This window comes from Podarcis liolepis (assembly GCF_965112155.1).
Source record: "Podarcis liolepis genome assembly, chromosome: 12".
In the NCBI taxonomy this organism is placed as follows: Eukaryota; Metazoa; Chordata; class Lepidosauria; order Squamata; family Lacertidae; genus Podarcis; species Podarcis liolepis.
In genome coordinates, this window is record NC_139563.1 from 58,752,725 (window position 1) to 58,768,408 (window position 15,684).

The window sequence follows — 15,684 nt, forward strand, 5'->3', positions numbered from 1 at the left end:
GGCGCTGACGTCACGGGGCTGTAACGTGCCCCACATAGGCACACGCGGGGCGGCGAGCGAGCTCCCTCCCACATCCCATCGCCGCTCGCTTCGGCCGGCCTACTGGGCTGTCGCAGGCGGAAGGCCTGCGCATACGCGAGGTTTTCGCGCCTTCGGGATTCCCTTCACGCCCTCCTCCTCCCGGGTCCTTGAGAGCGCGGGAAGCGGCAGCGCGAGACCGGCATTGAGCCTGGTAGGTATTGCGCTTGCCAAGGCAGTCATTTGGGAAATGAAAACTTGCAAAGCAAGCAACCAGTTCAATCTGAAGTACGTGTATGCTTAATATCCTGTATCTGAAACCTGTTCTGCCCCCTCCCCCACACTTGGTGCCATTTTCATCTACACATGCAGCAGAGTAAGTTGACCCAGAATAGTACCAATTCAGATGGCAGATGGGAGAATGACAGTGCTGAATGCTTTCCCATGTAGAACAGTCCCTGCAAATAAAAACCTAGCATATTTGGAAGAGGGATGCTAGCCTAACCATTACCTTCTATGCTGTTACTATTTTTTTATTTTTTTTACATAAGTAAAAAGTGACCTTTCCCCATCTGGCATGGTGGTGTGCCTCGAGATTTTTTTCATGAAACAAGTGTGCCTTTGCCCAAAAAAGGTTGGGAAACACTGATCTAAACAGCCATGATTCCTCCACAGAAGTCTGTAGAAGAGCCGGGAATTTGATGACCTGAATGTATCTGAATAGCCCTGGAATGAACAGATTTCCCCCGTTCTGTTCCTTTATCATTCCCTGGGTTTGCTCTGCCACTGTGCTGCAGTACAATCCTATACATTTCTACTGAGGATAAGACTCATTGCGTTCAATGAGGCTTACTCCCAGGTGTGTGAATATAGGGGTGCAGCCTCACTCATCTGGGATTTTCAGTTTAACCAAAATAATTTCTAAATTTAATTCCAGATTTGGAGACTGAAAAGTTTTCTGCTGCTTTAAATTCCTTCAGTTTAGTTGCGCTTCTCCCCTGCTGCTTATTTTACCAATGTGCACTGATACACAACACTGCAAAGAAGCACTCTTGATAAGTTAATACCAATATTGATATGATAATAAATAAGATTGCATCAATATTATTTTTGTGTGGTGTTTTACCAATGCATACATGAACTCCTGTGCATCAGTGAAACACCACACAAAAATAAAATTGATGCATTTGTTATGTGTACTCTCAATATTGCCTTTTTGCACTGCTGTAGCAAAGTGCACATATATGCAGAAAAGTTGAAGGCTGTGGCAAACTGTGCAAGTTCTGTACAAAATAGAGGAATAATAAGTGGAACTTTGGAGACAAGAAAAAAATAAGCAATTTGGAGCTTTACATTTTGGAGGTGAAATTAGGACGTGGAGTATTTTGAAAGCATCTCTTGAGGCCTTTCTTGTTATTTTAAACATAAATAAAGAGGGTTAACTTTAGTATGTGTGCATTTTCTTTTATTACAGGCTTTCAGAAATTATATTTTCTGAGCAACTCTATTCCATTTGCTTGGTCCTATCTTTTAATGTGTTCCTTCTGTTTGGCTTCAGTTTGGGGTGTAGGAAAAGCAGCTGTTTTCTTTTATCTTCTTTCAGCTGCCATGGCAGTGGCAGGAGCCAGAAGTCTTTGGAGCAATAATGTTTTATCTCTATTGACACTGTGCAATTTGGGGTGGAATATGAGGCATTCCTTAGGATCAATAAGTGAGGCTCTAATCTTCAGATTACAGCTGAGCCCCAGACCTATTCACAGAAATGATTCAGCTGTGGCTGGGCTCATTTGCTCATGAAGCTAAATGCAAACCTGCCTCAATAGCAATCTCATTCGCATCTTCAGGCAAGAATGAAAATGGAAAACATAAAAGGACAATGTATGTGTGAGAGCTTGGCTAGAAACAGCAGATAAAAAGCGAAGAGACACTGTGCATGTCTTCCTTTCGCTGGGTCTCACAAAGATAGTTGGTTATTTGCCAGGTTTGCAAAGCCACTTAATGTCACATTTCCCTGAATTTTGCTCACCTGTGCTGCTTTCCACCCCTCCAGTTCTGATACCCACATTTTTAGGGTTCCCTAAAACTTGAATATCCATCAAGGGGCATCAGAGGCTGAAGTTTCAAGTGAAAGCGGGGGACCCCTAAAATCCCAGGCGCTGAAGCCTGAGAACAAGGAGACTCGGTGGGCACCTTTGCGCCCCCCGGTACCGTGAAAGCGACACCGGGAGCGAGCGCGGTGCTGAGAGTCGCTACCCAGCCTGCGAAGTGAAGCCGCGTCGCCATTAGCGGAGAGCGCCGATTCCTTCCTGAAAACAAAATTTGGACTGAATTCCCGTGAGTAAGATTTGAAAAATAACTGGGACCCTCTAAATTTTAAAATTTGAACTAAAAACGGGGGAGATCTAAACAAAGGAAGTCTGCCTCCCCCCGACTGCATGAAAGTGAAAGCAACGGAGCTCCAAACTTGCATCCGTTTAAACCAGCTCTTTAATCAGCTAAACCGGACATTTGAACCTTTGATCTCCCCTCCAGCTAGCAGGGCAGAGGGGAGGTGAATTGGACTAATAATTGCATGATCTACTGGAAGTTAAAAATCTCTGCCGTCTCACCCATCTGAAAGCATGAAACGGTCTGCCTTTTCTTTTAGCACACCGAACTGACTTTTCCCTGTAAAGTGATATCTTGATACAAAGTTCCCACAGTGTCTGGCTACTCTGTAGCATAAGAAGAAATAATACAAACTGGATAACTGTGGCAGCTTAAAGCTACAAGCTTTTTAGTAATATTGATTTGGACTGTGTTAAGCTCCTGTTTTGTATTCTGGACAATCTCCCCTGCTTTTTGTACTTGGAACATTGCTTTATGGCCATTTTGACTTGCTCCCTCTAGAGGATAAAGTAAAGTTTGCCACAGCTTGACAGTGGAACTTTCCAAGGGAGAAAATTCCCGTGGGAAGTGACCTTGACATGAGCGGCCCACAAGAAGAGATAGTCACAAGAGCTAAAACCAAGCACCATCAGCAACAACAACAGCTGCAGCAACAACAGGCAAAGAAAAGAGGATCAATTTCAGGCCCAACAACTGGAGCAGCAGGAACAACAGGACAAGATAAAGGGACAGCCGCCTCTATGGAAGCTGTGACAGATGCGCTGCTTAAGATTAACCAAACTTTGGAGTCTTTAACAAAACAGACCTCAGAGAACACACTAAAATTAGCAGAAATTTCAGTAAGATTAAACCAGAATACAGAATCTATAAATAAACTGGTCGAGGAAAATGCCACTACGCGTCAAATTGCGGAAGATGCCAAGGCTACGGCGGGAGAGACACAGGAGAAATTAGAGCCGATTGCCAAGAAGGTCTATGAGCATGACTCAACTTTGGCCTTGTGGGACTTACAGAGGAAAGAGAGAAACTTAAAATTAAGACTGATCCCGGAGAACGAAAGAGACAACCTTGTGGAATATCTGACACGGGAGTTTGTGGACTGCTGGGACCTTGAGGAAGACGAATTCAAAATTACGACTGCTTTTAGATTGGGAAAAAAGCAAGACAGAAAGACCCCGAGAGACTGTTTGATTACATTCAGATCCAAGGAGGAAAGAGACAAAATATTAAGACTACACTTTGAAAAGGCCTTGCAAATTGGAAATTCAACTGCACAGTTCTTCAAAGACATCCCAAAACATATTTTGGATTTAAGAAACTTCTACAAGGACCTAGCTCTTTTGCTAAAGAAAAATTCCATCCGTTTCAGGTGGGAGTTCCCACAAGGACTGTCATTTGACTACAAGTTAAAGAAGGTAAAAATAAAGACAATTCAAGATAAAGAAAAATTTCTGGCAAGATATCAGGAGGAGCTACAGAAGGGGATTGTGGACGTACTTGGAGAACAGAGGAGAGCACTGGAGATCCTGAGTCTCTCGACTGGACAAAAACCACCACCATCAGAAGAAGAGCAACAACTTGGAGCTGTTGGAGGAGCCTTAGAAAAATAACAAGATGGCTCTGCAATTCCTTAGTTGGAATTGTAATGGACTCAATGTGCCTTTGAGGAGAAGACAAGTATTTCACATATTGAATAGAGAACAAATGGACTTGATATGTTTACAAGAAACCCACATAACCAGAGCCCACAGGAGACTACTTATAAATAAAAGGCTAGGACAAGAATTTATTTCATCAGACAAAGTCAAGAAGAGAGGAGTTGTAATATATGTGAAGGAAAAATGGGCTCCAAAAATGATATTTAAGGATGAACAAGGGAGATATCTGGCAGTGGAGATACAAGTTCAAGGAGAAAAATTTTTAGTGGTTGGAATTTATGCACCAAATGAAGGCAAATCTGACTTCTTTAAGAGACTTCATGAAACTCTCACTGACTATTTGGATTACAATATGATAATCATGGGAGACATGAATGGTGTGGTCTCCACCAACATGGACAAGGCACAAAGACTAACAGTCAGTAAAGAAGGGAGACTCCCTAAGACTTTTTTCGAAATGACAGAAAATATGGACTTGATAGACATATGGAGAACAAGGAACCCTCTGGAGAGAGAGGGAACCTTCTTCTCCCAAGCAATGATGACCTGGACCAGAATTGATCAAATTTGGGTTACTGGTGGAATGGCTCCAAAGATCAAGAAAGTGGAAATCTGCCCAAAAACTTGCTCCGACCATAACGCCGTGAAGATGGAGATGAAACTTACAACAACTGGTCAATTCAGATGGAGAATGAATGACACCCTCTTTCGGGACAAGGAGATTCTTACGAAGGCCCAAAAGACTTTAAAAGATTATTTCGAAATAAATCTGAGGACCGACGTGGAGAAAAGAGTGATCTGGGATGCAAGTAAAGCGGTTATGAGAGGATTCTTGATTCAACAAAATTCAATAAAGAGGAAAAAACAAAATGAGAAAAAAGAGAAGATATTGGAAATGATAAAGGAAGGAGAGAGAAAATTAAGAACAAAACCAAAATCTCAGGACATCTTAAGAGAGATCAAGTTATATCAAACACAATATATGGAATTGATGAACCAAGAGATTGAATGGAAGATAAAGCAAATGAAGCAAAAGACCTTTGAATCAGCAAATAAATGTGGCAAACTTTTGGCATGGCAATTGAAGAAAAGGCAGAAACTAAATACAGTCACAAGCCTAGAGGTGGATGGAAAGAATATAACTAAACCTAATGAAATTAGAAACTGCTTTCTAAGTTATTTCAAAAAACTCTACACTCAAGGCCCGCAAAATGAAGAAGATATAGACAAATTCCTTGGAAAATATGGATTACAAAACATCTCTCATCAAAGCAAGATGGAGTTGAACCAGAGAATCTCAGAACAGGAGATAGAGGCTGCTATTCAGAACATGCAATTGGGCAAATCTCCGGGACCAGATGGATTGACTTCCAGATACTACAAATCGTTGAAGGAATGGCTAATTCAACCACTAAGAGAAGTGTGCAACGAGATCCTTGAGGGAAAAAGGGCCCCTGAATCGTGGCAAGAGGCATATATTTCACTCATACCAAAGTCAGAGACTGAAAAGACCCAACTTAAGAACTACCGCCCAATATCACTCCTCAATGTGGATTACAAAATTTTTGCAGACATTTTGGCAAAAAGATTTAAAAGAGTATTGATGGAGAAGATTCATAAGGACCAAGCAGGTTTTCTCCCCAAAAGACACCTGGCAGACAATGTAAGGAATGTAATAGACATTCTGGAAAAGCTAGAGGTGAATATAAACACTAAAGCAGTACTGATTTTTGTGGACGCGGAGAAGGCCTTTGACAACATTTCTTGGAGTTTTATGAGAAAGAACCTTCATGGGATGGGGGTAGGCCAGGGTTTTGAGAATGGTATGGCTGCAATATATTCTGAACAAAAAGCTAAACTGATTGTAAATAATGTTATGACGGAGGAACTTAAGATAGAAAAAGGAACACGACAGGGGTGCCCGATTTCCCCATTACTTTTTATTTCAGTTCTGGAGGTGTTGCTGAACATGATAAGAAATGACCAGCAGGTTAAAGGTGTGCAGGTCGGAGCTAAACATTACAAGTTAAGAGCGTTCGCAGATGACCTGGTATTGACTTTGCAAGAGCCAAACACTAGTACAAAAAAGGTTTTAGAAATAATACAACAGTTTGGCCAGGTAGCTGGATTTAAGTTGAACAAGCAAAAAACTAAAGTTTTAGGGAAAAACTTAACAGATATGGAAAAGGAGAAATTTCAAGAGGAAACAGGTTTGATTGTGGTAAAGAAGGTGAAATACCTAGGGGTTTATTTAACATCTAAAAATCTGAATTTGTACAAGGACAATTATGAAAAATGTTGGTCAGAAATTAAAAAAGATCTAGAAATATGGTCAAATTTGAAACTGTCAATGCTAGGCCGAATCGCTGTGATTAAAATGAATGTGTTGCCTAGAATGCTCTTTTTGTTTCAGACCTTGCAGATTCTTGACAAGATGGAATGCTTCAAGAGGTGGCAGAAAGATATTTCGAAATTTGTCTGGCAGGGCAAAAAGCCCAGAATTAAATTCAAAATATTAACAGATGCCAAAGAAAGAGGGGGTTTTGCCCTGCCGGACTTAAAATTGTACTACGAGGCAGCAGCTTTCTGCTGGCTGAAAGAATGGATGCTCCTCGAGAACACTGATATCTTGGATCTGGAAGGTTTTAACAATGCTTTTGGTTGGCATGCATATCTTTGGTATGATAAAGTAAACAGCGCTTTTAAAAATCACATTGTTAGGAAAGCATTGATTAATGTTTGGATAAGATACAAAGATCTATTGGAAAATAAAACCCCTAGATGGGTGTCACCAGTGGAGGCCAAAGCAGTGAAGAGACTCAATACGGAGGCCGGATGGCCGAAGTATTGGGAAATCTTAGAACAGGAGGGAGACAAGTTCAGACTACAAAGTCAGGAGAAATTGAAGCATAAAGTTGGAAATTGGTTTCAATACCGTCAAATAATGGAATTTTTTAAACAGGACAGGAAAATTGGTTTCCAGGTGGAGAAATCAAAATTAGAAACTGAACTGTTAGAACCCAATACTAAGATTCTATCTAGAATGTATAACTTGCTGTTGAAATGGAACACACAGGATGAAACAGTAAAATCTGCTATGATTAAATGGGCTCAGGATGTTGGACATAACATCATGTCAGCTGACTGGGAATGGTTATGGAACACCGGTATTAAATTTACGGCATGTAATGCCTTAAAGGAAAACATTATGAAAATGGTATACAGGTGGTACATGACCCCAGTCAAGCTGGCAAAAATTTATCATTTGCCTGATAATAAATGTTGGAAGTGTAAAGAGACTGAAGGTACCTTTTATCACCTTTGGTGGACTTGCCCGAAGATTAAGGCCTTCTGGGAAATGATCTATAATGAAATGAAAAAGGTACTTAAATGTACCTTTCCTAAAAAGCCAGAGGCCTTTCTTCTGGGCATTGTCGGCCAATTGGTGACAAAGAAGGATAGAACTTTTTTTATGTATGCTACAACAGCGGCAAGAATACTCATCGCAAAGTATTGGAAGACACAAGATTTACCCACTCTGGAAGAATGGCAGATGAAAGTGATGGACTATATGACATTGGCTGAGATGACAGGCAGAATCCGTGACCAACGAAAAGAGACGGTGGAAGAAGACTGGAGAAAATTTAAAAGTTATCTGAAGGACTATTATAAACTTAATGAATGTTAAAAATGTCGTGGCTTTCAGACACAAGGGGGTACAGGGGTATATGGTTAGATGATTGAAAAGGACTAAGTTGACAGAGAATTGAAAGTAATAATTGGGAGTTGCTAGTTGAGGTATGGACATTGGGATGCAGAGAGGGGGGGTATGGGGAAGTCCAAGAAAAGTGGTTTATAAGAAAATATGTATGAAACTATGCGTGTTTGTTTGTCTTTTTCATTGTCTGTTTGTCTTTTTAAAATGTTGTAAAACCAATAAAAATTTTATAAAAAAAAAATGAAGTTTCAAGTGAAAAGATGGTGGGATGTGTGGAGGTGGAGCTCAGCAAAGTTTCCATGGGAATGTTTTGGACTGATGGATTCTAATCACGGAGGAGGCTCACCCAATACAAAGTTAGTTTGGCTAGCAGCTCTGGACCAGATGAAGCACAACCTTATCATGATTTTGTATTTTTCTGTTGTGCGCTGCCCTGTGATCTTTGGATGAAGGGCAGTATACAAAAAAACCACTGAGCTTCTTGGGCTTGCCAATCAGAAGGTCGGCAGTTCGAATCCCCGTGACAGGGTGAGCTCCCATTGCTCTGTCCCTGCTCCTGCCAATCTAGCAGCTCGAAAGAATGCAGTGCAAGTAGATAAATAGGTACCGCTCTGGCGGGAAGGTAAACGGTGTTTTAGTACACATCTCTTGTTTTGGTGTTCCGTTGCACCAGAAGCGGCTTAGCTATGCTGGCCACGTGACCCAGAAAAACTGTCTGCGGACAAACGTCGGCTCCCTTGGCCTGTAAAGCGAGATGTCGCAACCCCAGAGTCGTCTGTGAATGCACTTAACTGTCAGGGGTCCTTCACCTTCACCTTTAATTATAATTAATTTCTCTACTGAGCATTAGTTCTGATTTGTTTACTGAGTGGTTATACAGCCATGAGCACCCTTCCTGATTTGCTTACAGGGGGCTCAGACGTATTCACCCCATAGTTTTCAGTCCATTTCACCCTCAGTTCCAAACTGCAAAAAAGTGGATTTCTTGCCTTGGGGCTACAGAAAACAGATCCTGTTTTCTTCTTGCACTGAGCATGTGAGAAACTAAAGACACTGTTGCCAGATCTTATTAGGACAAAGTGGAGTAAACTGGAAGATTGCTGTTGCTTCATAATGTTAACATTTAAATGGTCCCAGGTTGTCTTTGAAGTTAACACCTTACTGAGATAAATGGTATAGAGTAGCGTTTATTCCTTTGCTGCCGCTGTCACGCTGGCTGGCAAGAGTGTTCCATAATTGATTAACAGGATACAGTACATTGACTTATATAAGGAAGGCTGCTGTATCTCTGCAACAGAAAGGCTTAGAGGATTGCACTTTTAGTAAGTGAAAGATTGGATATTTCCCCTTCTGGAAAAAAACAGCAAAACCTGTCAAAAGATTCTGCGTTTCTTGGAATCTTTCCCTTGTGGCATCTATAACATCTCTGGCTTTCAGCCGAGGGTTAAGTGAAAAAGCATAGAGGAGCTCCGACAACGTTACAAATGTTGCCTCAACCCTGCAAAAGCCACTTTTGATTTCTGTTTCTTAGCTAGCTCATGTATGGTGCACACTATTGCAAGCTATGTGCTCAGATTTAATGCAATTTATCTTAGCAGCTTGCTCATTTTGAGAATCTCCCTCTCTCTCACCTCGCAAATTGATTTAGAGTTGAATTTACGTAGAGAGAGCTTGTGAGAGACTAAATAGATGGCACCACATTTATTAGCATGGAAGGGAGGCTTGTTTCTCTTTCTTGACCCACATCTTCAAAAATAGAATTAGAAACAAATTCCACGCTGTAACATATATTGGCAAGGAGCGACTAATAACATTGGAGGTCCCCTCTGGTAGAACTTCCAAATCAACACAATAAAGAAATGATAGCTTCATAACCCAAGGCTCCCAGTTACCACGACTGTGCTAGGGCTACTTTCATCTTGAGGTCACATCGTAACTGCAGGGAAAAGAATAACCACACAGAACACTGTAGAGGTGGCAGGGACCCCAAGGGTCAACTAGTCCAGTGTTTCCCAACCGGTGTTCCGCGGCACACTACTGTGCCGTGAGACGTTGGCTGGTGTGCCGTGGGAGGGAGGCGGGCGAGTCGGGCGGTGAGAGGCGGCGGCGGCGAGGATCCGCGGCGAGCCGGGGGCGGCTCCGCGGTGGTGGTGCCGAGCGGCGGGGCAGCGCGTGCAAAAGGGAGGAGCGCGAGACAGCGGAGGAGGAGGAGGCCGGCATGTCCGGGCAGCAGCAGCAACAGCAGCAGCAGCAACTCCCGGCGACGGCTCCTCAAGCCCCGCCGCCGCCCCCTCCTCCGCCCGCTATCGCCGCCACCACCACAACAGCCGCCGCCGCCTCAGTTGCCGCCGTCCCTCAGTCCCTCGCTCTGCTGCCTCCTCCCACCCCCAAAGCTTGGAGGTTCCCCGGCAAGGGGGAGGGAAAAAACTTTCACTTTCGTGCGTCCCTCCCGGCGTGACGCTGCGCGCTGACGTCACGGGGCTGTAATGGTGGTGTGCCGCGAGATTTTTTTCATTAAACAGGTGTGCCGTTGCCCAAAAAAGGTTGGGAAACACTGAACTAGTCCAACCTCTTCCAATGTTGGAATCACCTTGGTGAGGCTCCATTTATATAGGATAACACAACATTTGGGACTCAGCTATACAGCTGCAAATATAAAGTGCATCTATACAAATGTAACACTAGATGGCAAAGGTGAGCTTATGGCAAATTAAATATATTTTTCAAAACACTTTTTTAAAAAAGCATCTTCACAGCAGATTTTTTTTATATGTGTCTATATTGCACCTTGGTACTAGTAATGACTGCGTCACGTAGCCAGTGGCTTCCTAAACACTAGCTCAGAATGGATACACTTGCAAACTTCTTCACTGGTTGCAAAAGTTGGTACCATATAGAAAAGCAACGCTGCACCAGTGTTATTTCTTCCCTCCCCCCCCCTTTTGCAAGATAGCATTGCACAGAGTGCCTGTATGCGCAATCGATCACATGATGCAGTGCACACACACTCTTTGAATGGCAATGCCCATCAGCTTTGGAGAGGCCCCGCCCCCTCAAATATTTCATGGGAGGAGGCAAAGGGACCTTGCCCCCTAGCAGCTGGCTCCTATTCTCCTCTGTACTGAGTCCAATGGAAGTAAAGTGCTTAAAAGGATTATTGAGATTACTGCAAAAACAGATTAGACCTCTTAAATTTCACTTCTTGCTGCATCTCTAGCGATTAGCAGAGTGCAAATGAGTTATTTCCCTGATAAATCATGGCTTAAGCATGGACAAGTTGCTGCTATTTTGATTACCCCAATCACCATGTACAATTTGTGTGCACAATACCCATTGACATGTATGGAAATTGCCAGGAAATTGTGTCAGTGGCTTCTATGCATTGCTTATTAAATATTATCCTAGAGGCTGGAATACCCTCCAAGTGTCCTGATTTTCCAGGGAAAGCCCCGGAATTACAAAAGCCATCCTGGCTTCTGATTGTTCCTGGAAGGAGGAGGATGATCCGGCGCTTGTCCCGAGTGGCTGTGGCTGAGAGGGAGCCCCCCCCCCCCGTTGCCTCTCCATGGCCGCTGGAGAGCAGGCGAGGAAGGGGAGAGGCTGCCACCCCCGAGGTCCAGGCTTGCATGCCGTGCTGAGCGGGAAGAAAGGGGGAGCGGAGCAGAGCGCAAGGAGTCCTGATTTAAAATATATATCTCTATTTTAAAAAATATTTCTCCTTTCTAAAATGTATATATTGCTGTGTGTTTTTCTTTTTGCAAAGCCACCAAAGAATAAAATAAAATTGTGATTAAGGGGTTTTCTCAGGGCGGTGGAGGGTGTGTGTGTGTGTGTGTGTGTGTGTGTGTGTGCTCTGTCCCATTGGTGTGGTGCCACTGCCTTTCTTTAGATAGGAAATGCTCAGGGAGGGGGGTAGGGGAGCACAGGGGGTCAGTGGGGGGGGGGAGAGTGAGAACTCCTGGCAGGGGGCAGCAGAAACACAGGTGCTGAAAGGGCGGCTGCAGGGCAGAAGAGAGACGGACAGACAGACAGAGACAGCCACCCGCTTGTCACATGATCCCATCCTGGGAGTGGGCAGGTGTGTGTGTTGGCGGACAGGGTCCCAGTGCCAGAAGTACTTGTTGAGGCAGTGAACGTGGGAGGGGCTGAGGGGGGACCGAAAGAGGGGGGTCAATGAGGGTCAGTTGCAGGTTGAGTGAGAATTTGGGGGGGGGGTGGCAGAAGCACAGGGGCCAAAGGGGAAGCAGACCCTCCAACAGTCCTTGGACAAAAATGTCTCTATTTTCACCCAGAGGAATGTTGGAGGGTGTGGACTTGCTCCTCACAATGTGGGCAGAAGTGCAGCCACCAGGATGGGCCTCATCTGCATGACGAGGTGAATCGGAATGACTCTATCCATTCTTGGCCACTTGGCCAGGTGTGAGAGGGGATTATTGCAGTTTTACTGCAGGCGTTTGGGATGCTGGTCATACAGAGCAGCCTGCAGGGGAGATGGTTGTGAGGGCCGCTGGTGTCAGAAAGGCACCTTTCCCACCATGCTGGTGAAGTGTGTCTGGATGACTTGACCAATAGAAAGACTTTGTATGGGATGGCATAATTACAGAGTGGTGATTTTTGACTGTATTCTTGGGGGCCTGAGTGGGCTCCCACAATGAAAAGAGCTGTGGTAGCAAACAGGATGCCCTGGAAGTTATCTACTTCAATAGGCTCCTGCAGGACAGCATTGCGAGTTTTCTAGGTCACATCCTGTTCAAGAGTGGCAACAACAAGGCCATAAAGGCCTGGCTAGTGCTCTGTATACCCTAAAACAGGGGCACTAAGTAGGGAGGGCCAGGGGCCACACACCCCAATTTCAGATGAAAGGCTGCCCCCCCCCAGCTCCAGGGTAGCCATGCACACATGCCATGGGGTGTGCTTGCATCCTGTGTGCACACTGTGGGGCGTGCTGATGTCATGCACGCATGTCACAGGCCCTTCAGTCGCAGGGGCAAGGTGGCGAATGTTCCTTAAAACGTGTCCTAGAATGCGTAAAAGCTGTACATGCAATATGCATAAAACAAATCCTCCAAGTGTCCCTATTTCCCAGGGAAAGTCCCAGATTTACAGAGGCCATCCTGGTTTCTGATTTGATCCCAGAATGTCCTGCTTTTCCTTAGGATTTCCCTATTTGCATTGGAGAAATATTGGCAGGTATAGTAGTCCATTCCTATTTTCATCAGAGAAATGTTGGAGTTATCTGGTTCCCGAGCCATCAGAGGGCAGTCCAGTATAGGGAAGTTTTAAAATTTTTATTATGCTTTTATTATGCTGGAAGCCGCCCAGTATATAATAGGGCATCCCTATTTGCATTAGAGAAATGTTGGAGGGTGTGATAAAATGTTATGTGGAGGTGCAGAAGGTGCTTGTGGTGGAGTTTTTGTTCCAATGTTATGGGAATCGATGGCTCATCCCTGAGCGTCTCAGATTCTCTCAGAAGCTGTTAGCATATTGAGGAAGCAACTTGCTTATTTGAATCTCTTTCTGGGACCAGACAGAGAATAGTTCTTAGACTATATTAACAAGGAAGAACCTAAAGAAAAATGGATTGCATTCCTAGTTGTTTATGAGCAATCCTCTGGTTTTTATTTACAATGTTTTTGTAACAAGCTTAAAGACAGTTTGCAGTGAAACTTTGGAAATCCTTTCCTGGTGTGGGGAGCTTATGGATTCCTACTCTGCATGAGGTCCAGATCAGGAAATTCTGCTTGCATAACTTTTAACAGAATGGTCTGCAGAGCACTGGGGTGACTGGGGAGTGTGGCCACACACGCCTCCCTGAAACAACATTCTTCTTCTTTGTCTTTCAGAAAAATGCGAGGAGCCCTTGGTCTCAGGCCTGGCCCCCTCCTTCTTCAGCAGCTCCTCATCCATGCCGTCTGCATCCAACAGTTATGCACCAGGTTTCGCAAAGCTAAACAAACGAGGAGGTAAGAGATTTGTGCACATGTCATTTGCAAGAAGTATCCACTACGAACAGCATAATAGGTTGGTAATGAAACTTTCAAAAATAAAAAGGTGCGTTTAGGAAGCTTAGGACTGACACCACAGATTGGAATAAATTACTTGTAATACTTTTGAAATTTCAGCAGAAATATAATGTGCTATGTAAGCCACCTAAAAAGATAAAAAGGTGATATGCAAATCCAGTAAATAATATATAATCTTATAAGTAATCTTATAAGTAAATGATATATAATCTCACCATCCAAAAAGCTGGAGCATGACTGTTGCTCATGTGCAGCATATGCAGTAAGTTGGAGCGCCTGTCAGATGACCCTGTGGTAGCACATCATGCGTCATCAACACCCCTCTCTTTCAGGCCCATGTTTTGGAACAAAACAAAAATATTTGGGAGGAATTACTAATGTTCTGTTCTCCCTAAAGTTATTTGGTCTCTCAAGAGAGAAAATAGCCTCGTTTGTAGCAAACCTTTAGCACAGTTTGCCACAGCAGCAAGGAGATGGCAAACTTGCATACCTTCCTGATACCCCAAGCAGCCGCTTAGCCTTCCCATCGCTTCAGTGGCCCATATGAGGGCAGAGAGAGCAAACACCCAAGGCTTCCAGGTAGTTCCCCTTTCTAGGCACTTGCTGTTCCTCTGCTCCTGGACCAGGTTCAAGGATCTTGTGTTGATATACAAACCCTTAGACAACTGGGGCCAGCATATTCTTAAGGCCTGGGTGAGCCCTTATATCCCAGCTTGATCACTGAGGTCGCCTGGAGGAGCACGGTTAGTCCCCCCCCCCATTACAGAATTTCACCTGGCTCCAACAGGGGTGTGTAACCACCTTACTTGCTTTTGTGCAGACACCTGTTCTGCAAGGGACTTCTACCTTGAGCAGCTATGTCAGAAACCCCCCCCACCCCCAGGCTCTGCTTGCTTTCGCTTCATGTGCCTCTTCCCAGGGAGCAGGGGCCCAAATACTTCCTTTGGCTGTTTGTGCCTTTTCCCGGGAGGAACCAGGCATGCACAGCCAAACTGAGGAGCATCTAACTCCTGCTTGCTGGCTGCTGCACAGGGGTTAAATCCTGCAGAGAATGGAACTCTGCCCTCCTGCACAACTGCTGGCATCACTGGTGACGCCCGCTGATGGAGATGTGGGTGTTCTTTGAGGGAGATGACCTCCTGCGCCAAATCAGACTCCCTAGTGAGACAAGGTTGGCTTGCAGTCCAAAGGTTCCCCCACCCTGAACTAGGACCCATGCAATGGAATTCTGTGCTATTGTGCTCCCCCTCAAATATATATATATATATTTAGAGGTACTCTCATTTTTCTACTCATATTGAAATACTGCCCCTTAAGGCCAAACTTATATTCACATAATGCTTAGGGATACGCGTCCCCCAGCACCCCCCCCCCAGAACAAAAGCACTGCTGTGCTAGCAGAGGCCTGGCCAGCACCCTCGCTTCTAACCTTCAGGTGACTCTTGGGGGGCTGTTTGTTTAGGCAAACAGGCCTATTCAGTAGTTTAAAGATGAGCCAGTTCTTTATATGGTTATTCTGTAATGTCTGAATTTGTATTTTCTCCCTTTTGTATATTTTGCACACTGCCCTGTATGAAGCGAGGTCTATAAATATTTTTTATAAGATGCATAAATGAAATAGGTGGCAGAGGGAAGCCCGTGATGAGTTGGCGACTGTGATGGACAGCTGGGCCAGAGCAGTCTGGGATGCAGTGCCTCAGACTTCCACCAGAGGGCTGGAGTCTCTTTCTGATTGGCTACCAAGGCAGGCAGCCAAAGGGGGGGGGGGTCAGGGCAAGAAGCACACCGAGTGGAGAAGCAGCAGAAGCAGAAAAACACTTCTGCAATAATAATAATAATAATAATAATAATAATAATAATAATAATAATAATAATT

General features: G+C 44.2%; 1 protein-coding gene across 1 annotated transcript in view; it reads left to right on the plus strand.

The window, feature by feature from the left end:
• CNTNAP2 (contactin associated protein 2) overlaps positions 1–15,684 on the plus strand; it is a 1,020,100-nt gene that overhangs the window by 362,668 nt on the left and 641,748 nt on the right. The window contains exon 2 of the mRNA XM_083468764.1: positions 13,629–13,748. Within this exon, the coding sequence (XP_083324890.1) occupies positions 13,629–13,748 (120 nt within the window). The remainder of the gene's footprint in view (positions 1–13,628; positions 13,749–15,684) is intronic.